A 23,553-nucleotide genomic window follows, 5' to 3' on the forward strand; every position below is an offset into this window, starting at 1 on the left:
GCTTTAAAAGTATGTCGTTATCGTTTATTTTTAGACCATGCCTTCAATTTAATTGAATCGATATATTTTATTCGTTGTATTCGGAATAATGAAAAGAATTGCGCAAATCATTTGCATCTTGGCTGATTATGATGAAAGGTAATATAAATATGGATTCTTTGACCTTTCTTGGTGTTTCCATTTACGTATCTATCAATTGAAAAATATCGAATGATATTGAAAGAGATATATTCTTTCTCAATTCAAAACTATTAATATAGACAGTACTTTAGCATTGCTGCGTAAATAGTTATTATAATGCGGAATGGATATTTATGGCATATATTATAAATTTAAATCCTAGTTTCAAAGCATTAATGAATCGCAATTTCGAAGGAAACGTGCGTTTTTTCGATGTTATTTTTTTTTGCAGCATGTTATTTATCATTTGTGTAAGTTTGCATCGTAGTTGACATTTTATAACTGAAAAAAATCAAGCTTTCTTAGTGCCTTGAATAAAATGTATGTTTCTTTTAAATTATATTTATTAGACTGCATAATAATTATTATGGTAAGTTAACTTACCATTATTGTACTACGCCCTGATTACCGGGCACGTAGATAAGAATTCACCATGACATACTTTAATTCTTATCAGCAAATTACTATTATTATAAAATTACTTTTTTTTTAAGAAGAATCAAAGTAAATGCATAAAAATACAGAGAGACAATTCAAAAATATTTATCTCAATCCTGCTTTGAAAATTAGATATCTCTAACGTCACGGAATACAAAACATTAATTTTTTTTTCAATCTATTTCTATTCTAAAACGCTTTTAAAAGTTTAGAAAGGATTCATCTTTTTATATTATATTATTAATTCTGAGTTTACATGCTCGAGGTAAATAAATATTCTGTTCTACCAAATCAGAGTCTTTTTAAAAAGAAAGGAAATTTTTTAATATTCTGTAAGATTATTCTGTAATTCTATATGAATTCAGGATGAGGGAAACTTTTTAAATTCATATAACAATTACCTGTGATACTTTGTATGTATCTAACTGTACGATATATTTAACTATATGTTATATTATTATATATCATAATTCCGAAAAAAATAAAACCAAGACAGCACACGTAACACAGTCAATCAGATCATAAGACATTTTAAAGACACACTTCTAAAAGTACGTAGTCTTAAAGACGTCTAACTGATGTCAAATCTGTTGTCAACTGACATCTCAAAGATGTCTTATAATTTTAGATTGTGTTGCCTCGGCTGTATTGGTTTTATTTCTTGCGGAATTACGATATAATGTACCGTACCACCCTTGTACATTGACTATATAAAATTTTATAATGCAGTGAGGACGATTCCAAAAAAAGTTAAAAATTAGAGTTTTGTGTTAATACATTTAAGTATTATAAATATTATAATACATTTACGTAATTAGGGAATTTTGATCATTTTTAACGAATTTATGATGCTACATAAAATATACAGATACATAAAAATATTCTCAGATTTCTAAATCAAATTTGCTCATGAATCATCCAATATTTATATAGCTCTATTTTTCGGTTCAATAATACAGCAATGTTATCTCTGACGAGCCCCTAAATTTCCTCGATATGATTCCTCCCGAAGAAAGAGACCAAAATATCGAGGCTTTACATGCGAGATGCCATATATATTCTTTCCTCTTCCTCCTCTACAAAATATAAACAGTATTCTTACGCGTCAGCGTCGGGCATTCAGTTCGGAGCGTATATTTTTATCGTATCATGCCACGTAATCTCTAAGCAGGCTTTTTTTGCTGACGGCTCATGCGCATTGAACGTCGATAGATTTTCCAGCTTTATGCCCCGCCATGTTAAGATCGCATTAATTTGCATTCTCCTGCGAGAGGAACCGATTAAACACAATTTATCGTGTCGACTGTGTGTTCCATGACCGAACTTTGTAACGACACACATGTCATTATTATGCACCCGACGCTCAACTTATCATGACTTATCGTACATGGTATTCTCAAGATAATAAAAGAGTCGTCGCTTGACTATTTTAACAGATAGTCGAGATACACGCAACGGGAAACAATAAATACGATGCGGAAAGATTTCGAGTAGATATCGCAAGACGCCGATATTTCATAAATATTTCTACGCGGTTGCGGAACTTCACAAATAAAAAATAATTCGAAGTTTAGTCGATAAATTGGTAAACTGTTTATTAGTTAAACTTGTTTACGACGTTTCGACTTAACCCTATAAGCGTTACAATATTATTTAATATTAAGTAATATTCCTCAAACATTATATAAAACGGACGTATAACATTATTACAATATTCCTATAATATTAAAAAATATAAAATTCTCACAATATTATTTTAATTTTTAATAATATTCGTCTAGCGCTTACAGGGAAGGTTCAGATCTTTTTCAACTGTTGGTTAAACAATATTGAATCATTTGTTCAAGAAACACTAATCCACGAGTTCTTTCTAAAACATTCATAAATAAATTTTCTAGAGAATTCTCTGAGACTTGGATCCTGAACTATAATCCAAAAATGTACATCCTATATATAATATGTGCTCACTGTTTGACCTTGGTACACAAAACTTTCCAAGACCTTTCCATATAGACCTAGAAAAAAAAACAGAATCGAGATTAGAAAGTTACTCTGCATTGGAGAAAATGGAGAAGTGATTTATTTGTTCGTCTTTTGTGGAATGACAACAATCACGCTGCGATTGATAATTCACACTCGAGCATGTGAGCATCAACAATTTTATCTGTGAATAAATTACTTGGATAAACTTTACAATTCGTCGTCCATTTCTGGACTAGATCATAATATATATTAACTCGCTAGTTTCTGGAGCAGATAATACGTCGCGAAGATAGAGAGAGAAGATTGATTTATTCCAGAGCCCGTGTTGGCTGCGTGCACATGGGACGCTGTTATTACCTGGCGCGTAAATCAGGCGTTTCTCGGGGTACATATACACATATGTCTCCAAAAGTGTTCCCAAGCAGAATAGGGAGTCATCACGACGTCAAAGTGACTGCATAAATGATCATTAAAAGTCACTTTTCAATCAATTACGATTCATTTTGATGTCGTTTTGACACAATTGTGAATCACTTTGATGTCATTTTGACTTGTTGTTCTGCTTGGGTTACGTCCCCCCAAAAACCTAAATCGATGCATCAAAGCGGCAACAGCAACAATCCTGCGTGAACGGCGACACGCCGAACAAAGTACATTCAATCGCTAATAATGGTCGTGCCCTTTCTCCCTCCCCTTTCTTCTTCACATTAGGAGTAACTCGGGAGCGAGTATAAGTACCGTGCGCCTCGAGAAACATATAGGAATCAAGATTGAATTAAATGTCGCTGAAGGTTAATTTGAGCTGACGCCGCGCATGAGCTGCGGCGCGTAGAAACGGTGCGGAAAGAAAACGGTTCCGTCGCCGTCGCCGTCCCTGAACAATCAATATGGCTTCCAGCTTGCATTGCTCGATGCTCTCTCGAAGCCTCGGTGTGCACGCCAGCGTGAGCGCAACCATCAGCAACCATCTTTCTCTCTCTTTTCCTCCTTCGCAGGGAATTTTAGCGCGCGGTCGGTTCGGGCCGTTTCGCGCCTCTTCGGGATCGTCGATCCGCGATTAGTCGAGCGAGCCTTGGTCGGGAAACTCCGGAGTTCTCGTGCTTCTCGACTCGCCGCGACTAAGCCGAGAGTAGCTAGCTAGAGGTAGTCGATGGAAGCGGTGGGACACGCGTGCGTGTGGTACGCTGTTTATTCTGTGGTACAGGCGGCGAAGGCGTGAGAGAAAGAGTGAGAGAGAGAGAGGGAGGAGGGAAAAGATCGAGAGGACGAAGAAAGAAGAGGCGTAAGCAGCGTCCCGCCATCGGTGGCGGAGGAGGATCGACGGGTTCGCGTCGTCGATAAGCGTCGCCGATAAGCGCGTCGGGGTGAGATCGATCGCCGCGCCGGAAAGCGGCGCGTTAGTCGGGCAGGTAGGACGAAGGGCGGGATACGAGGATAGAGAACGGAGAAGGAGAGCGGAACACGATTGTGGAAGAGAGGGCGAAGGTGAAGGAAAGCAAAAAGAAGATAACTTGAAGGATACGTGGAGAAGTATGTACCGGTAGGAGCAGAGGCACAGACAGGATGAGATACGTCCTCGGAAATGCGCGTCATTTGCGCTCGTCGCAACAGATTCGTCGCTCGTAGCGGTGACTAGCTCGCGCGTGCTCCACAGGCATGGCCGATGTAGCGTCGCCGGATGGCGACAACGGGCTCGTCGCCGCGACGCCCGAAGGGTGTCGGGCGCCACTGATGACGGCGGAGACTGACGGCACCAACGGCGGGAAAGGGGATATGGCCGCCGCCGACAACAGAGTTGTCAACGACAAGGTCAGTATTCATGAGATCCTCGAGGGGATGACGAATGAATTTAACAAGGGTGTAAGTCCGACGAAGAATAATGACAGTGATAAACTGGGAGCGGAAGAGATGGTGACGTCGTCGTTGCCGTCGAAGGTCGTCGACGAGGTGTCCAAGAGCGAGGGAGAGCTTGACGGTGTCAGTAAGGGATCTGCTGAAATTCCAGAGAATGTAGTTACCTCTCAAATCTTGAAGGAAAACCACAAAAGTGAGGAGGAAGGTTCACCGAGTAAGCAGGAGGCTACCAAAAAGGACAGCAAAGCCAGGATTGTCCTGACGTTTAGGACTATCAATGAGAAGACACATCATGGCAAAAAGACCAAGATTTCCTCTAATCTCAAAAAAGTTCCTGAGGAATTAGCTAATTTGAAGTGTGATCAAATAGGTGGCGTCTCAGTGAAGATAGAAAACCTTGATGATATTTCTGATGCAGTGGAAGAGTCTCAAGCTGAGGAGTCCCAAGCAGAGGAATCTCAAGCAGAGGAGTTCCAAGCAAAGGAGTCTCAAGCGGAAGAGTCTCAAGCGGAGGAGTCTCAAGTGGAAAAGTCCCAAGTGGAGGAGTCCCAGGTGGAGGAGTCTCAAGTGGAGGAACCTCAATCAGAGAAGTCTGAAGTAGAGGAAACGAAGAAAATGGAATCTACAAAGGTGATAGAACCAAAATCTATGGATGAAGATAAAGTGGAAACTGTAGAAGAGAAGCTCAATAGCGAACTTCCTATCCAGAACAAGTCTGAAACCACAGAGAATAATCCTGAAAATTGCAAGGCTGAAGATACCACGCAACAAGAGACTACTGCACCAGTTACCAGAAAAAGAAGGATTGGACGACCTAGATTAAGAGCACTTAGGTTTTTTGCTTTTTCTTAGTTAATATTTTTATTGAATATTTGGGTGTATGATTTTTGTAAATCTCTGTTTCCTTCATTTTTAGTGATTCAGTCCCTCAAGATGAAGAACCTCCTGGTCCAAAACGCTCTGCTAGAAGGCTGTGTAAAGAATCTGTAAAGAGTACTGTACTAGAAAGTGCCATGGCACGTAAGGAGAAATCCAATTACACAGAAGAGTATAAAAAGAGGAGATACAACAGACCGGGACGACCCAAGAAGATTATCCCAGGCAAAGAGCAGGCGAAGCAAATGAAGTCATCTGATGCCCCTCAGGAGATGGAAACATCACTAGTGTCTGATATTAGCATGACTGAGAGCACGATGTTGGAGTCATCGCGCAACACCTCGCTGTCGGAAACTAGCATAAATGATAGCGTGGAAGATTTGCAGTCATTCTCATCTGATTTCGAAGGGATGCCAAAGCTAACACCGATGACGAGAAGCTCGGAATCACAGAACAAACTGAGCAATTCCATCGGTAGTCCTGGCAGTGATGATATACCTTTAGCAGATATCCAGAAACCTTTTCTAAAACCTGCCACGCAATCTGTCGCTCGATCCAAGAGAGAGAGGGGCCGTCCTCGTGGAAGTACTCAAGCCGCGCGAAAGATAGCAAAAACAGATCTATATGAAGGTGATGTAATATCTGCAAATATGACATAAACTGTAATTTTTTCTAGTTACAGCTGTTGTAATAAAAAAATTATCTTACAGATGGTTCCCCATCCGTTGCAGAAGCAGGGAAAAATAATGATTATCCTGAAGGTAAAGCTTTAATTTTTAGCACGAAACTCGTAATAGATATAAATAAACGAATAAAAATAGATTTGAATGAAAAATTTTGCTGTGGAAATATTTTACACATTTCTTTATACTTTATTATTAATATACAAAGCAATATTTTATTTTATTAATATTTTATTAATATTTTATATTTTAATATAGACTTACCAGTCAAACGAACTCGCCGGAGTATGGTGTCGAGCCCGAGTCCCGCGGAAGGACAAGCATCGAAGCCGGAGTCGACAGCAATTATGAGTGAAGTCAGTATCATCTAAGCTTTTCAATTTAATATTAATTTTATATTAATATTTATTTTAATATTAATGTAATATATATAAATTGGGATTACAAAGTGTAACCCTTAAATATGAAAAAATTCTATCAATACATTTTTATTTGAACAATTTTCTTATAATAGTCTTATTCGATCGGCAGCACACGCCGATAAATATTATTACATGCGTATAGTACTATTTTTCATTCAATGAAAAAAAATGTTTACAACACAATATATATATTTATATAAACATATATATTTTACTGTGATTCTTATTACTTTTTTTCTTTTTTATCAATTAGACATATATGCAATCCATGCTGTGCCTATGCCAAATACGATCTCAGTTATATGTAACGATAACTGGTTCTGGAGCACCACTCTACTGTACTGCTATCGATTCGATCGACAACCGAATAGTGGGCTGCTGCAACGAAGTGGATGCCAATGATGTAGCGATGCGGCGACCAAGCACTCGCGTACCTTTTATTATTCTCTGTCGTATGCACAAGGAACGATTGCTGCGCCACAATTGCTGTCCTTCATGCGGCATGTTCTGCTCACAAGGCAGGTTCGTGCAGTGTACCAATGGCCATCAGTACCATCGCGAATGTGAGATATATCCGAACAAAAAAGGCGTTTGTCCTCACTGCGGTAGCGAGACTTCAGCCTATGACGTACTGGTAACATTAAATGGTATGCGACGACCAGTATTCATTCCCACACGGAAAAAATTTTCCAAGTTGCCATCTGCAAAGATGAGCCTACCTGGAAAAGGTGACAACACCAAGTTAGCTGAACGTCCGCCCAGTCCATTGGTCAAGCCCGATGTTATCAAGATACCCGAACCGTCGATTAATACTGAAAGACCAGAGCGTTACACTATCATGAGTCTTTATACGTCCGTGAAGAACGGGGATCTTGAAAAATTGGTAAATGTATTAGGTGAGTTCAAACTCTTGATAAGAAATAGAAGAGTTAAAATAAATTGATGATAATTGAGTTTTATAGAGTTGAAATTTCAAAGCTTTGTAGATTCTTTTACATTTCTTTCTATTTTTTTTATCTTAATTCTCTCTTTAAATAAATGTTTTAATCAGAAAGCTAAGATGACTTAAGTTGAAATTTATTATATAAAATCCTCTGATTCTATATAAATCCTATTTTTAGCGAATGATGAAAATGATGTTGTTTGATAGCTTAATTATCATATCATTGTAATATACGATTTATGATTTTCTAGCATGTGGTTACAATGCAAATCACACATTCCGGGATTACGCTCATCGGACCGGTCTGCACATAGCGGCAGATAAAGGCCATTTGTCATGTGTACACGTTCTGGTTCAAGCTGGTGCTCAAGTAGATGTAATGGATAGAAATCAATTAACGCCATTAATGTTAGCCGCGATTAAGGGTGATGCCGCCGTGGTGAAGTACCTAGTCAGGACAGGCGCTGACGTAACGCTGAAGGGCGAGGACGGTATGACCGCTCTGCATATGGCTGCTAAATCCGGTCACTTAGAAGTTTGCAAAATCATTCTGACTGAGTGTAAAGTGCCGAGAACATTAGTAGGTAATGTATGCTGTGCCGAACTTTAAATATAGTTTTTTTTTTCTCCGTTAGATTTAGACTTTACATTCTCTTATATTCTTTGTTTTTTCTTGCAGATTGTGTGGACGACGGCGGCTGGACAAGTTTAATCTGGGCGTGTGAGTTTTGCCATGCGGATGTCGCACGATATTTATTGGACAAGAAATGTGATCCGCTTATACGAGATGCCGAGCAAAATATAGCGTTGCATTGGAGTGCCTTCAGTGGCAGTTCCGAAATCACGGAGATGCTTCTCAATGAGGGCTGCGATGTGAATGCTGTCAATGTCCACGGTGATACCCCCTTGTACGTTTATTGTATTTGTCTTGTAGATTGTGCTCTTTATTTATCATATTATGCAAATGGGGTAGAAAAAATGGGGTAGAAAAAATGGGGCAAATGGGGAAATTTGTTGCAACAATAGCTATTTTGAAAAGACTGAATTTTTGAGACATTTCTCTTTAATAATATAAAACAATTGATATCTTTTTTAGACACATAGCAGCTAGACAGGATCAATATGCAGTCAGTGTTCTGCTATTAGCGCGTGGTGCTAAAATAGGAGAGGTTAATGCTGCCGGCGAAACCGCAGTGAATTGTTGCGCCTCGGATGGTGATACAATGGCTGCCTTGAGATTAAACGCGAAAGTCAACGAACTCTCCGAACACATGTGGGAGAAGACAGTTAAAATATTGACAAAGTGAGTATAGAATTTAATTAAGTATAATTACCGGTGTAAATATATGAATAAAATGTGCTCTAATCTTATTAAAAATTTGAATTACTTTTATGATTGTTGTGAAGTTAATATTAAGACCTTTACTACGCAATTTCTGTCAGGAATACTGTTAATTTAGTTACAGCGAAAATTATAGTATTTATGTAATAAAAAAATAGCTTTGTTTGTCTGATCCTCTTATTATCTGTTATATACAGTGATATTTCACGCGGAAAAGAAACAAATCCTGTACAATGTGTTAACGGATATGATTCTGAGGACAAGCCGACGGATTTTGTTTATGTAACGGAGAATTGCTTCACGAGTCACATCAATGTGGACCGCACAATTACTTCGTTGCAGTCTTGTCGATGTGAGGATAATTGTAGTTCCGAAAAGTGCTTATGCGGAAATATAAGTCTGCGATGTTGGTATGACGAGGAGGGAAAACTCATACCGGAATTTAATTATTCAGGTATTTAAATGTCAATGTTAAAAAAATTTTTATTCGTAAGAGCCGCTTTTAGTAAATCCATAAATATATTAATTGAATGAATGAAAGAATTTATATATATTTTATGAAAATAATGTTACCAAGATTAATATCTTAACAAATCATGTTTCAATCACAGATCCACCAATGTTATTTGAATGTAATCCGGCTTGCGATTGTAACCGCATTACATGCAATAATCGAGTGATTCAACACGGACCAACACAACGGTTCCAATTGTTTCGCACAAAGGGCAAGGGCTGGGGTCTCCGAACTCTCCGGCTTATTCCTAAAGGCACCTATGTTTGCGAATATGTCGGCGAAATAATCTCTGATTCCGAGGCTGATCATCGTGAAGATGACTCCTACTTATTCGATTTGGACAACAGAGTAAGTTACATAATTTTTACTTTGGCTTAGAAGCGAGAAAAAGAGTTTTGCTTTCAATGTCTGCATATGTATTTTCGTAATTCTTCTTTTTGTTTGAATTTTCCATCCTTCAAGAAATTCATACCATTATTTATTATTCAATTATCTTGGAACTTGTTTTTGTTTTTATCATAGGATGATTTTTTTACTCAAAATTCTATATATGCGAAAAAACGAGTCTTTTATTTGATAAAGTGGCTGCTATGTTAAATTATTTAATGCATTCTCTTTTTGTAATTATTTTACTTTATTCTCTTTTTGTAATTATTTTACTTCATAAACTTTAATTTTTAATTTAGATATACATTATCTGAGATGCAAAAAAGCTTAATTTTAACTACTATTTAGAAACTTTTTGTAAACAAAAGATAGTTCTGAATCTTTTATATTTGCAATTTGTTTCTTTATAACTGTTATTCATTGGTCTTATATAGCTTATTAAATTTATAAATCAATTAGATTATGGATAAAAAATTTTATTTTATATGCAGGATGGAGAAACATACTGTATAGACGCTAGACGTTACGGAAATATCGCTCGGTTTATTAATCATTCGTGCGCGCCGAATCTGTTGCCGGTGCGAGTGTTCGTTGAACATCAGGATTTGCATTTTCCAAGGATAGCTTTCTTCGCTAATCGCGACATCAAGGCAGATGAAGAGCTCGGGTATGTTAAAAAGCGGTAGAAGTCATTGAGATGCCGAAAATCACTGAAACACTCACTGAGCTTCTAAATTAACTAACAGGAACACGCTGTTGCACAACAATTTCTTTTAATAAATTGTTTAACATTTGTTTTTTTATTTTATCAACGGCACGTAGTTGTACTTTTTTTCACTTTTGCTGATTCATATTTCGTCTTTTAATTCTATATCGAGATTTTTATATGTATATATTTTGACAGCAAAGTAATTAAATTTTGTTTATCTTTTGTTAACTGTAGCCTGACAAAATGTTACGTTTATTCAATAAAGATATATTTAATAATAATATTTAAATAACCCTTATAATCTTTCAATAGATTATACTTTTCTTCATTCTTTTATTTTCTTATTTCTCCAGAGAACTAAAACAGAATTACGAGAAATTTCTTAATTTTTCTTGATATAATTTGTAAAGTTTTATTTAATTTTCGTTTATTTAACGCGATTTTTTCACAAATACGTACAATTTACCATACTTATATATTTGGTGTTAACGCACGAAGGATTAACGGTGTCGGTATCTTTAAGAGTATTCATACTTCACAATTTCATCCTGTTTTTCACTTCACGTTTTTTTTATTAATACCGGATGATAGACCAATATGGATCTGTTTGCCCTTAGTTTCGATTACGGCGAGAAATTCTGGATAATAAAGTGCAAGTCCTTCACATGTACCTGCGGTGCCGAAAACTGCCGTTACTCTGAGAAGACTATACAAGTTACGTTGGATAACTACCGGAGAAAGATACAGCAAGAGGAAATGCTGGCAGCTCAAACCTCGTCGTAACCCTAATACGATTTAGTTTAATTCTTTAGGTGTTTACGATTTCTCGTGAACGGACACGATGACGATGACAATGACGATAGCGATCGTTGATCATGTGTTCTTCACGTCGCAAAACTGATTGCCACAATACGCCCAGAATCATAAAAGTACAAATGCAAAACGGTGGTGGGATGATGAGCGATTCGATTAAGTTCTTTCATCGATGTTTTCTTACGCTGTAATATCAATCGGCTTCGTAGCGGTCACGTTCGGTTGTGTTATTGTTTTTTGCCGAACACCGAACGCTTGTCCGTGCTAACGTAAAATTGACAGCCGGTCTTTCAAGATTGTTATTGCTCGTTTTTTGAGTATTATTAAATTTTAATAGTGATTTGAGATGAAAAGGTAAACGATTTGCGAGAATGTGTATTTTAAGAAAAAAGTGATAATAGCCAATTTATTCGAAGGAGTTATGATAAATATTTACGACTTTTGTAAAGAATTTTTATTTTTTTTTTATTTTTTGAAGCGTTTCCCATTTTTCTTGGCAGACCGGTGGTTAATATCAATTTGTATTTTATAATGGATCTTCGATTTGTTTTGAAGAGCTTACGGAGGTAGTAATAATTGTAACACGTTTTGCAAAATATTTTTATCATATTTTGTCCTAATTCTCTTTCGAGTCAGAAACCTCAAGGAGATTTCAATCTCGTCCATATTTTGCTCTCAGGCTTGATCGTACTTGTTTCCTACTTTTGTCGATTTTCTCCACGAGGATGCAATGACTCTAAGAGAAAGTGCCACATCAATCTTTTCTTCCCTCCTTTTTTTTAGCGAAATAACGGTACGCATAATATATACATATATATGTATATATATGTGTAAAAATATACATATATATATATGACATTTAGCTAGTTTCCGTGTACGAGATGCGAAGGTAATAAATTGTATGTTGAGAATATTGTTACGGTCCTACTTGGACAGTATGTGATTGTAGGACAGATAGGAATAAAGCTATCATCGCTTTTAAGTGAATCAACGTTGGAATGATCGCAGCTGCTGTGTTCCTTATTATAAAGTGTTATACTATTTTATTCCAATTGGTCCCGTTCGTATTCTGGAGTAAAGCGTTTTAACGTTCGGTTCACTATAAGCGATACGATTTATAAGCATACACCTTTTTGTACAAACGATTAATTTTTTGTATAATAAAAGTTGTAGTCCTTTTTAATACGCGAGTTCTCTTTTATGTACCAATCTAGTTAAAAGAGAAACGAAAGAGCGAAACAATTGGGAATTTTATAAAAAGATTGAATGAGATTAAAAATTTATCGATTTTTTTTTATATTTGTAATATCTTTTATATAAAATAAACTTTTTTGTATTAATTCAATAAATGAATTTCTCTGTTTAATGTCCTCTGGTAACGTCTAAAGGAAGTTGAATACGATCTAAGAGATGGCGCTAAAAGTATGTTTTATTGTTTTCCTATACCAAACAGAGTTATGTGAAAAAGTTGATTTTAAAATAAAGAAAAGTATATGTTGATGTTGAAAGTATATATTGAAAATGAAAAGGAACTCGGAGAAATACATTCAATGTATAAGTTTAAATCTGATTTAATTTTTAAAATAATGTCTTTGTAATGAAAAGCATCTCCCGTTTGGATTTATTCATCTACTTTAAAAATTATTTTTTTAAATAAACTTTTTTGTTTTTGTTCTCCAGATCCTGATAAAGAATATGATTTTGATCAATAAAAAACTTATACATTAATATTTGTTACATTAAACATCTTTTCACTTACCCATTTATCTAATAAGCACAGAAGATTAGAACATAAGCCATCGTTTAATGTGAAAATTATTTTGACTAATACTTTAATTTCTATGATTTAATTTCTAAATAAAATTGTTATTTAATTTTGGAATTTTTAAATATAATAATCGTTATTGTAAGAATCTTACAATTCTCTGAGAGATGTAAATAATAAAATAATAAATTAACAATACGCGCGAAATAAGATATGATTAAAAATTGAGCTAAGATCTCCAGTGTTAATTTTGAAAAAATATTTACATCTTCGAAATGACGCGATTTTTTTAGACATCCATAGACGAATGGCAAAAAGAAATAAAAAGTATTGTCTTCGTAAAAAAAAAAATTTGGTTTTAGTATTTTTAACAGATTTAAATAACGCAGCAGAACAATTTTTTAAATAAAAAAAATACATTTTCTTAAAACCATTTCGATGTAAGCATTTGTTTGTTCTGTTTAAGTAAAAATATTTATTTTAAGTAAATAGACATATTATCTGGGTTTAATACCAATCGCATTACAGAATAAATTAATCTTCGTATTGATTTAATAGATCGTGGACATACACTACGATGCCAATGTATGTATGTACAGGTTAGACGGACTTAGATCTCGGAAAGCACGTCATCCGCGACTGTTGGCACACCTGACGAAGGAAACGCCGAACGCGCGTACATATACTTCAAATTTTTCTTATTCTATCGGGACGAGGCATGAATACTGAAACGTGGGGACGAATAAACAATAGATACAAATGAATTCACTCACCATTTGCCGCTGATCGCTCCATCCAGCTCCGTCTTGCCCGCAGCTCTCGACCGTTCGAGTCCGTCCAAGATTCCCCTTCCAATAATCCTCCTCTTCTTGATTTACGCTTAATTGGCACGAGCCTTCGTTTTCGACACTCTCAAAATGCTCCTGGTTTCATTCAGTTCAGTCAATAAATGGTTCAATTACGTCTCTCTATTATATCGCGGAGACAATACGACCGTACTTCAAATAAGGTTCGATGTGACTCTCCCGAGGATTCAAAGCACGAAACGATGACAGTGTAGTTGTCCCGGCAGCCGATTGTACATACGTGATGTATGTACCGTACGACATACATCAAAATATAAGTAACGGGCGATAACGTCCGACCTTGTAGGCGGCCCCAAACGAACTGAAACTTGCTGAAACACTCCTAGTACTCACATGCGTCTAAAACTCGGGAGTCGGGATACGAGGTAACGGAGAAGACGCAAAACACGATTGAACGCGGCACGACTTCACAACATGCATCGACACGACGACGGATGTTGGTACGAAAGCCCGACACTTCACTTCGCTTTTGATACTCCACGGCTCTCTCGAAACACTCGCTCGCGTCAAAAACTCGTAGAGAACGACGAGGATGTAAGTTGAAATGCGCCACGACGTACCGCGACCTTCTGCCGTACTCTCTAACCGACCGACTGCTGCTACCGCCTACTGCGTAGCGGCGGCGGTATAGTGACGCAGCGGCGCGCAGGCGCCAGTCACGTGAGTTATACGTCACGCCGCTACGCAGTAGCCAGCAGTCGGTCGGTTAGGCGGGACGGCAGAAGGTTGCGGCGCGTCGCGGCGCGTCGCGGCGCATTTCAACTCGCATCCTTGTCGTTGTTTGACGCGAGTGAGTGTTTCGAGAGAACCGAAAATGAAATGAAATGTCGGGCGTTCGTGCCAACATCCGTCGTCGTCGTGTCGGATGTACGATGCATGATGCGAAGTCGTGTCGCGTTCAATCGTGTTTCGCATCTTCTCCGTTGCCTCGTATTCCGAGTTTTCGACGCGCGTGAGTACCGGGAGTGTTTCGAGAGTGCCGAAAACGAAGGGTCGCGCGTTCGTGCCAAGTGTGAATCAAGACGAATCGTCGTGAGGAGGATCTTGGATCTCGAACGTACGTTCGACAGCTGCGGCCGAGACGGAGCTGGACGGAGCAACCAGCGGCGAACGGTGAGTCAATCTGTACTCTATCTATAATATTGTTTATTCGCCCCTACAATTCGGTATTCGTGCCTCGTCCCCATTATACGTTCGCATAAATTATCGTCGGTATCATGCGACAAGACAAGACAAATCAATCAGTCACGCAAATACAGTTAGATTAAGAACGATTTAAAGTTGACGTAGTTTTCGTATAAGTTCATACGCGCGTTCGGCGTTTCCTTCGCCAGGTGTACCAATAGTCGCGGGTGATGTGCTTTCCGAGGTCTAATCTCTACATTGGCATCGTAGTGTATGTCCACGTTATAGAGATGGCGTCTGGCGTCTCGAAAAATTGAATCTGCTAAAATCTAAATCGTGAGCATGGCCATTCTCAGATTTCTTTTTTTCCTTTCTTTTGGTTTTCTTGTAAAATTTATTTTATCCAAATTTTTTTTGTGCGTACTTTTATTCTACAAAAAGATTTTTTTGCGATTTGTCAAACCAATTCAAAAAATAATTTATTCTGTAATGCGATCGGTATTCAGAATCCCCTTAATTATATAATTTCGTAATTTTACATTTCATACATTCAAATAATGATTTTATTAACAATATTACTAAACTCAATTAAATTGTTTTCTTAGATTAAATAAAAATTTGATTGTCTCGAATACAAAAATAGTCTAGTAGTAAATATTTTTTACAACTACAAGATAAAATTACTTGAATAAAAATAATTTTTTTATTTTTTTGCGGTACGTTCAAAAATTCTCAAGATTTCTTGAGATTTCTTTATCCTGATTGGCCATTCAAAGTTACTCTACCTAGCGAGTAGAATTTTAGAACGCATCCCTGGCAGGCAAGAGCGCGCACCTGCGCGGACGGCGGCGCGCCGGGCGCTGATTGGCCGGCGCGCGCGCGCTTCGCTCGAAATTCAAGTGGAGTCGCGGCAGTTAGTGTAGCGATCGTGAAGGGAGTTTGAAGGCGCGACGCGATGTAGCCGCATAGAATTTTATCGTACCTTTTTTTCACTCGTGCGAACGCGCGCACGGGCGTGCGCGCGCGTCCGCGACGCTTCCTTTGTTATTATTATTATTCTTGCAATTAGAAGCGCGTTCGTTATTATTATATCCGGAGCGCGTTTCGCGTACGCGGCCGTGTTTGCGATCGTCCGCTCGCGATCGTCTTTACATTTCTTTTTTTTTTGGTCTCTCCCGTTTCTCGCGTGGGCGCGCGCGCGCGCTTCCCTTCTACCGTCGCCGGTGAAATTCTCGCCGGCGAAAAGGGAAAAAGGGGAGAGAGAGAGAGAGATGTGCCGATCGCCAACACGATGACATGTCGCGACGCGCGGTCGGTCGAGTCAGTGAGTGTGCGACGATCACGGTGTCGATGATCATCCAGGTGCTGCTGGCGGCGATCGTCGACGGGCGTTTAGTATGACGACCAGCTGACGGATGTATCATCTCGCTATCACCCCACGGCGTCGACGGGGCTGACGATTGAGCGGACAGTGGAAGGTGAGCGATGAACACGATTAATATCTCCTGACGAGGGGGCTTTACGGGGACGGTACGTCGGACTGCGTCGCACGAGGGTGCGCTCCATTTTGCGACGCTCGCGAATTCACGCGCCGCTCGTTCCCGCAATGGCGCGTTTTTCTACGATAAGCGAGGATCTCTCGCGGCACGGAGTATACGTGTGTGGCTCTCGGGATTTCAATATCATTCACTTTCTTGGAGATTTTCGTGAAAGATTTCGAGCGTTGAAAAACGAGGCTTTTTCCCCCTCCCTTCGCCGCTCCCGCGGCGACTGAGCTTTCTCGCGATGAAAGAAAGTTTTCCCTCCTGAAATTAAGTCCACCAGTTGCGAGCTAGCTGGGGAGAGCTAGCTCTGCTGGCATCAATCGCGCGCGGATAATATCCCGCTGCTTCTCGTTTTCTTCCCACCCACGTAGTTCCGCTCGATAAATCGTTAAGTCTTGGAGCGCGGTAACATGTAACAAAAGCAACACTGTTGACGTGGGTATTGTGCATTTTCTTGTCCCCCTTGATCCACAAGATGGACTGATAAATGGAAAGGATATATTTGAATTTTCTATTTGAGAGAAAAATCTTCTCCGTCCTTTCAGCGAAACGCTTCGATCCGATCTTCGATTGTTAATTATCCGAGAATTAAAGAGTTGCGGTGACATGTTAATAGATTTTTCAATAGAAGTAATAAAATATTTCGTTTAATTTTACTGACAAGCAAATTAAAGAAGTAAATATATTTCATACAAATAAATTTCCTTTTTCCTCATTCGAGTGCGTATTTTTATTCATATTTATAAATTAAATGTACGAATTTTCCTCGATCTGCGAATTTTCAAAATTTCCAGCATGCTGTTGATTAAAAATTAACTAGTAGATTAAAATGAAGTTGATTATTCACTCGTTAATCAGTGATACAAGTTAAATATTAATTTTATCATAGAGGAAAGTCGTCAATACTGGCACCCCACAATATTTCTTAAACAAAAGCTAAAAATAAAATTTTATAATCATAAATACAAACTGGAAAGTGCTTTCTCTCAAATGATATAGCACTCTTTATAATACTATTTCGTATTTTGTAATAATTAATGTTTTAATGTAATTCAAAGAAAGCGTCTGAGAAATTGACCTCTACTACTGGCGCCCTAGGCAGTAATAAGGCAAATTCAGACACGATTCCGTAGGGAAGGAGTTCCTAAAATAAGTTAATAAACCAAGTAATAAAATATATTTTTATTTATTAAACAACAAAATGGTTGATAAAATTAAAGGGTTGGAATTGAATCCTTTATACGGTTTTTTGACATCTTATTGGTAGATTTGTTGCATCCAATGCTACTTTTTTATTTTATAAGATATTGAATATCAAAAAGTTTATAAAATATCTGTCAATATTGTAATTGCAGATTTCATAGTTATTGTTATATCTGTTCTCACGGAAAAGTAGTTCGTTTTACGTTGCACAGCGATTTTATGCTTCAAATCCTATCATGATGAAAATATGAAAGAAAAAATATTAACAAATCAGTTATAGGAAGCTATAAAAATGTAATATTATGAATAATGTATTTACTATTGTTTCAACTACGCAATTTATTTTTATTTTTTAAGAATTTGTTTTTACATAGACAAAAATCATGAATATATGTTTTTATTTCTTTAATTTTGTAAGTAAATCATGTTCTTACCTGTATTAATACACTGCAACATTTAGACCAGTATTAGAGACTTTTCTTTATTAAATATTATATTGTTGATTTTCAATAAAACAATATTGTTTTTTAAATTAATCTGCTAATTAAGTTAAATATTAATTCTATAGTAGCAATATTCTATAAAAAAATTATAATCTTTAAAACAGATTTTGCTTTGTCATTTCTTAAATATAATCATTTTTGGTAGAAAAATAATTATTTTGCACAACGTTTTATTTGTATGAAATAATAATGCTATTTGACTTACGACCGCAGTCTCGGAATGCAATTCTATCATAAGTAGAGAAAATGCATTTTTGTTACACAAACAACCTTATTGAATTTTTCATTCTATATCTTATTCTTAATTGTAAAAATTGCTATTTCTCTGAAGTAGGTTATTCCCAGTAGAATACTCACATTTTAAATGCAGATTATAATTTGGTATAATTAGTATGCTATCAAAATAAATTATTCTATGCAAGCTTTCTGCAAAATTCTGCGGCGAAAGATTTGATATTGTTTTCAAATGTAGAATCACACAATTACACATTCAGTTGAGAAGCGAGGTTTTTTAAATTTCTTTTATCTTTCTTTTTTAAATATCATTGCATTTGCTGCTTGCAAATAAACTCCGACTTTTTCCCTCGGAAAGTTACGTCCTTCCGCCTCTTCCGGCTACTCTTATCTCTTGGAAAGTCCGATAATTACGGAGATGAGTATTATTTTGAAAGCAAAATTCTTCCCACCGAGCAATGTTGCCCGGCTCTTGTTGATTCCGATTCCCGTACAATTTATACGAGCTTTCGGAGTCGATTTTAAGAACCTGCGTGGAATCGGAAGAGAGATTTTTTATTGAAATACAAATAAAACTTTAATAAATAAGATTTAAAGTTATTACTTTGAGAAAACAAAGCAGGAGCTTCTATTTTCGAAATGGCGTTTAGTGATGCGATCAACACGAACATTTTAATTAAACCTTTGAATGTGTTTCAAGTTATTCAAAAAGCAACATTTTTAATTATTTTGTTTTAAATTATTTAAAACTCTTGATGTTTTAAATTGCTTTGATTATTAATTATCTTTTTATTATCTTTGCGTATCAATATAATATAGATAATTTTTATTGTGTTTTAAATTAAAATTATTTTTTACTTAAGAAAATTCTGCAAAAATTTTAAATATCTTTGTAAAATTGGTAAAATTTATGAATATAGATAATATTTAAATAAATATATATCAAAGAATATTTCTTTTAATTTTTTAGTAATATTAAAAATATCAAAATTTTAAAAATCTCTAATTAAATTATTTTAATTAGAATGAAATTGTCATATATTTTATATGCTGCTGTGTACTATGCAATAATTTTTAATATTATTAAAAAATTAAAAGAAATATTCTTTGATATATATTTATTTAAATATTATCTATATTCATAAATTTTACCAATTAACTCGCTCAAGTGCAAAATATTTTTTTTTTGAAGTTTTTTGTATGTACTATTTTTATTGTTATCTACTTATTAATTCTTTTGCGAATTTGATTGAAATAAAACTTTAATTTTTGCCGAGGATACAATTATTACATTTGTAATAAGAGCAATTGATTTCTCGAAAAAATAACAATTTTTAATTTGATGCAATTTGCAAAAAAATTGAATCATTTCAAAAAATTTGTACATATTTAAGGATAAAGTATTAAAGAAATACGAAACGAGGAGGAGCACGAGCATGATTCTCTGAAAATATTGCACAGTCAGAATATATATATCACGTTACGCGTATCCAAACACTTTCGTATTTTCCTACTGAATTTAATTAGGGAATTGCTAATTACCACGATCGAAATTACTGCCTCCTCGATATTTTCCCGTGTAGATGAATTGGTTGTTAAAAGTGCAGTTTTTTTTGCGAGGTATTTCTTTTTTCCCGCACATCCGAATATCATGGAAACTTCTTAGCGCCCTTGGAGAAATAATTATCCTTAAGGATCATAATTTATATCAACTTCTTAAGTCAAACTTCGAGTAAAGCTTTAAATACCTTCGATTTTCCTTAATTAAAGTTGTTGGCAAACAGCTTTACTCTATGTACCTCGTAGGTCAAATTTTAAGTAAAATCTCGTTTTAAGCAGCGCTGTATGATAAATATTTCGTGTGATACTGGCTTGATTTATGAATGGAATATTTGATTTGCCACACGATGAATTGCAATCGATAGATCTTGCCTAATTGACCATCCACCGTATTCAAAATAGTTGTTCCTGTTAATAATTCTCGCGACTAGCATTATCGTTCATTGTTCGGCTGACGACCTTATTTTCGCTGCTTCTTGTCCATTGGCTGCTCCGCCATTTCTTACTTTCTAAGAGATCCTGTTCGTTTATAGGCGAGCTATTAACTGGAAACTATAGGAGCTTTCGCTTATCAGAATCTCTTCCACAAAACAAGGGACAGTTTGCAAAAGCGATCTTTGTAAAATCTCTTACGTTAATGTAATGCAACGAGATATATGAAGATGCAAGTTACTTTTTAATTAAGATTGCATAATTAAGTTTCATGAGAATCTCCCTCTCGTTGAATTTTATAGAGTATCCAGGAACGTTAATTGTCAATCTTGTATTAATTTTCGTAGAACAATTTTTGAAGCTTTTTCTTGCGATGTTAAATGAGTTAGAATATTTTGATTTATTATGTTAGAGACTTTATAATTTCTCCCTCCTTCTTTTTCTTCTCTTTCGTTTTTCTTTCTAAATATTTATATGTTGAACAATTAATTATTTAAATACATGTACAATTTCTTTTTCATAAATATAGCTAGCACTTTTTTTCGTGTAATTAAATTGATTATATTATAATATACGATATTTGCGAATAAAGAGTAAGATAATAGAATATAATAGAATTTGGGTAAATATGTGAAATATTAGGATAAAAATTATAATACTTGTAATACGAGTGCTGAATTTTGAAATCATCCTCATAAAACAATATCGGCTCTAAAATATTGAAAATTCAAGTACTGAATGACGGCAATAATATCTAAAATGCATATTGACGTGAAAACTCATCGCGTATAGTTGTAAAACGAAGATATTAAGGGCACGACATTAATTTATTTATGAACGTATTTATCGCATTTTCAGAGATGAACAAATCTGGATTGAATATTCGAGTGCTAAGCTTCGCAAACTATCAATCGTTTTTAACGAAAATTTGTTGATATGATAAAATTATCTCGATTTGGAAAACGTAGGTTGCTTCGCTCGTAATTAACAAATAAAAAGTAATTTTATATGTACTATATTATTCAATTTATATATAGATGCATAAATTTATGTATAATATAAATCCTTCTCTGATTTGTTGACCCAATTAACATTATTTTTGTCTTATTTTAATTTTGAAGGAAAAAAATATTGGAAATAAAAAGATTAGAGAGAAAAATTTGCGTCATGACCTGTCGCATACAGATATGATCTCCCGTCGTTGCACTCGTGTATTGACCGTTGTTTATAAAAATAGGTCTTCCCACATCTGCCGATTATCCGCGATTACGTCCCACGATTCGTTACATGATTTCATGGAGCTACTCACGCGCCGCGAGAGAGAAAAAGAGAGAGAGGGAGAATCGATCTGTTGGTTTTCAATACGTGCCGCGCCATTGCTACTCTTTGTCTGATCCGTCATTTTTGAGGTACAATTAAAATATACTAACACGTTGTGCTCGCGGGAAAAAAATTCGGCAATCCGTGGATGCGAGACATTCGAGAGCTCGCGCTAACATGAAATACGCATGAATTTGCAATACACTTTCATACGCGCAATTGTATGAAATAATAGATATTTATACTAATTATCGCGCGCGTTTATTGTTTATCTATTATATCGGAACGTAAACTGATAGACCAGCCTAGTAATTAGTAAAGTTACAAACGCAGTGCACAAACGGGTATCCTTAGTTGTAACGCATATTTACAGACGAGCTATTCGCGAGAATTTGCGGTGCACACTACATTTTCGTTTGAAATTATTACGAAATTATTGAGGTACATAATATCCTCTATTTAGAATTCAAGGAGCGAACATCCTGAGTCGAATACGACCTAAATACACAGTCCGCATTCAATCTGTGTAAACTGAGAAACGGTTAATAACGAAACGCTCAGCGTTACCATGGAGGAATAAGTATATCGTGTGCTCTAAATAACGCGTTTTCTGTGCTCGAATTCAGTATTTGGCGAGTTAGGCCAACCGAATGGATTTTCGTGTTTATCTCTTCGCCGTTTGTGAAATGTACACGCTCGTATGTACACGCGCGTGTCTTGGACACGTAGCACCTAAGTCAACCATGAGTGCGCGTTTGCGCACGAAAGTTATAAAAGAGCCGTCTTAGAGAGTTGTGTTAGCCACTCGAGTTTTAGTAGAAATAAATAGACCCTAAACTTTCTAAAATTTACTTTTCGAGGAACTTGCATTTGAAACTTTCTTTTTTTTATAAAGCAGTACTTTCGAATTATACTAATTCGACATTTTTGTTTTCCGTAAAGTTAAAATACAAAATTATAAGTAACGTGAATGTTTTCTGAGCTTGAAAAAATTAAGTTTAGGAGATAACTCCGATATTTAAACCTCAAAAGTGAGAAAAATTAGGAGCAGCGACAACTTGCTTGCAACCACTCTGTTATATGCCGTTATATTAATATTATGTTGCAATTTAAGTTTTTTATCGAGTTCTTTTTATTGTTAATATTAATGAAACAATCGTTAATTGAATCAATTTATCAATGTTGCGAGTGATGCAGCGATGTATTACAACCCACGTAAAATGATTACTCTCTCTGTAGGAAGTGCAAGAGGTTTATTGATTATTTCATGATACATAAGTGTAGAGAGATAGCAAAGGATAGAGTACACAAAAACACATGCGCTTAGTTCTTGTATTCTTTGTTCAATTTGATCGCAAAAATGCAAGGGTTTTTTTTTAAGTTTTTTTTTCCAAAATATAAGAAAATTTATAAGAAAATAAATATTTTGTATTTCTTATTTTTTTTTATAGTAGTATTATACCGGGGTTACTCTATAACTTCTTGTAAATCCTATGTATATTAATGTATCATTGGATACAAGACTGGTCGATTTTATTTTATTTTTTATGCTTTTCATTTATGTATGAAATACAGCAGGGCGAGAAATTTGAATTTAATCTCTTCGAAAATATCGACCGTAAAACATGGAGCGAAGGTGTAATTATCAAAATTAATAAGTATAAAGTTTGATATCGATCTCCTGTTTTTCTCTCGCAGTCGTCTTCGTAGTCGCTGAGAAAGCCTCGCTCGTTCGCGTTTCTAAAGCTTTCTAGGTTTCCGGTTACGCCTTAAGAATATGGCTAGAGCTAGAGCTTAGAGCTGTTTCCCCCCTGCTGATTTGGATCTCCGTTTCCTCCGCGGCCTAGAGTCTTCGAA

The 23,553-nt window shown here is 36.0% G+C and overlaps 2 protein-coding genes and 1 long non-coding RNA gene across 30 annotated transcripts in view; 2 read left to right on the forward strand and 1 right to left on the reverse strand.

The window, feature by feature from the left end:
- Positions 1-2,187: 2,187 nt before the first annotated feature.
- On the reverse strand, positions 2,188-14,390 carry LOC120359109. Its single transcript, XR_005575935.1, has 4 exons — positions 13,683-14,390; positions 6,871-7,155; positions 6,279-6,386; positions 2,188-2,633 (listed from the first exon to the last, which is right to left on the reverse strand). It is a non-coding gene; the product is annotated as an uncharacterized LOC120359109 (long non-coding RNA).
- Positions 3,115-12,327, forward strand: LOC105195982 (histone-lysine N-methyltransferase EHMT1). 2 transcript variants are annotated; one of them, XM_011161672.3, is made up of 12 exons: positions 3,116-5,288; positions 5,372-5,961; positions 6,042-6,092; positions 6,273-6,370; positions 6,690-7,332; positions 7,631-7,963; positions 8,059-8,287; positions 8,476-8,682; positions 8,919-9,175; positions 9,333-9,583; positions 10,114-10,289; positions 10,949-12,327. In XM_011161672.3, the coding sequence occupies exons 1-12, from the start codon at positions 4,258-4,260 to the stop codon at positions 11,112-11,114; spliced, it is 4,032 nt and encodes a 1,343-aa protein (XP_011159974.2). In that variant the 5' UTR covers positions 3,116-4,257; the 3' UTR covers positions 11,115-12,327. The 2 variants fall into 2 exon arrangements, with proteins under 2 accessions (XP_039311408.1, XP_011159974.2); XM_039455474.1 differs by lacking the exon at positions 10,114-10,289 and having other exon boundaries at positions 3,115-5,288.
- Positions 14,391-15,937: 1,547 nt separating the features above from the next.
- LOC105195981 (voltage-dependent calcium channel type A subunit alpha-1) overlaps positions 15,938-23,553 on the forward strand; it is a 189,278-nt gene continuing 181,662 nt past the window's right edge. For 11 of the 27 annotated variants that reach the window (XM_039455454.1, XM_039455456.1, XM_039455443.1 and 8 more), the window contains exon 1: positions 15,941-16,378. The gene's annotated coding sequence lies outside the window, so the exon portion shown is untranslated. Of the gene's footprint in view, positions 16,379-23,553 lie in introns of all 27 variants that reach the window. The other 16 variants (XM_039455472.1, XM_039455470.1, XM_039455473.1 and 13 more) reach the window with 4 other exon arrangements.

Source organism: Solenopsis invicta, chromosome 12, assembly GCF_016802725.1.
Source record: "Solenopsis invicta isolate M01_SB chromosome 12, UNIL_Sinv_3.0, whole genome shotgun sequence".
NCBI classification, from domain to species: Eukaryota; Metazoa; Arthropoda; class Insecta; order Hymenoptera; family Formicidae; genus Solenopsis; species Solenopsis invicta.

Coding starts and splice junctions, on each gene's coding strand:
- LOC105195982 (XM_011161672.3), top strand. CDS start 4,258: ATGGCCGATGTAGCGTCGCCGGATGGCGACAACGGGCTCGTCGCCGCG. Junction 8,288..8,475: donor GTCCACGGTGATACCCCCTT/GTACGTTTATTG, acceptor TATCTTTTTTAG/ACACATAGCAGCTAGACAGG. Junction 9,584..10,113: donor TATTCGATTTGGACAACAGA/GTAAGTTACATA, acceptor TTTTATATGCAG/GATGGAGAAACATACTGTAT.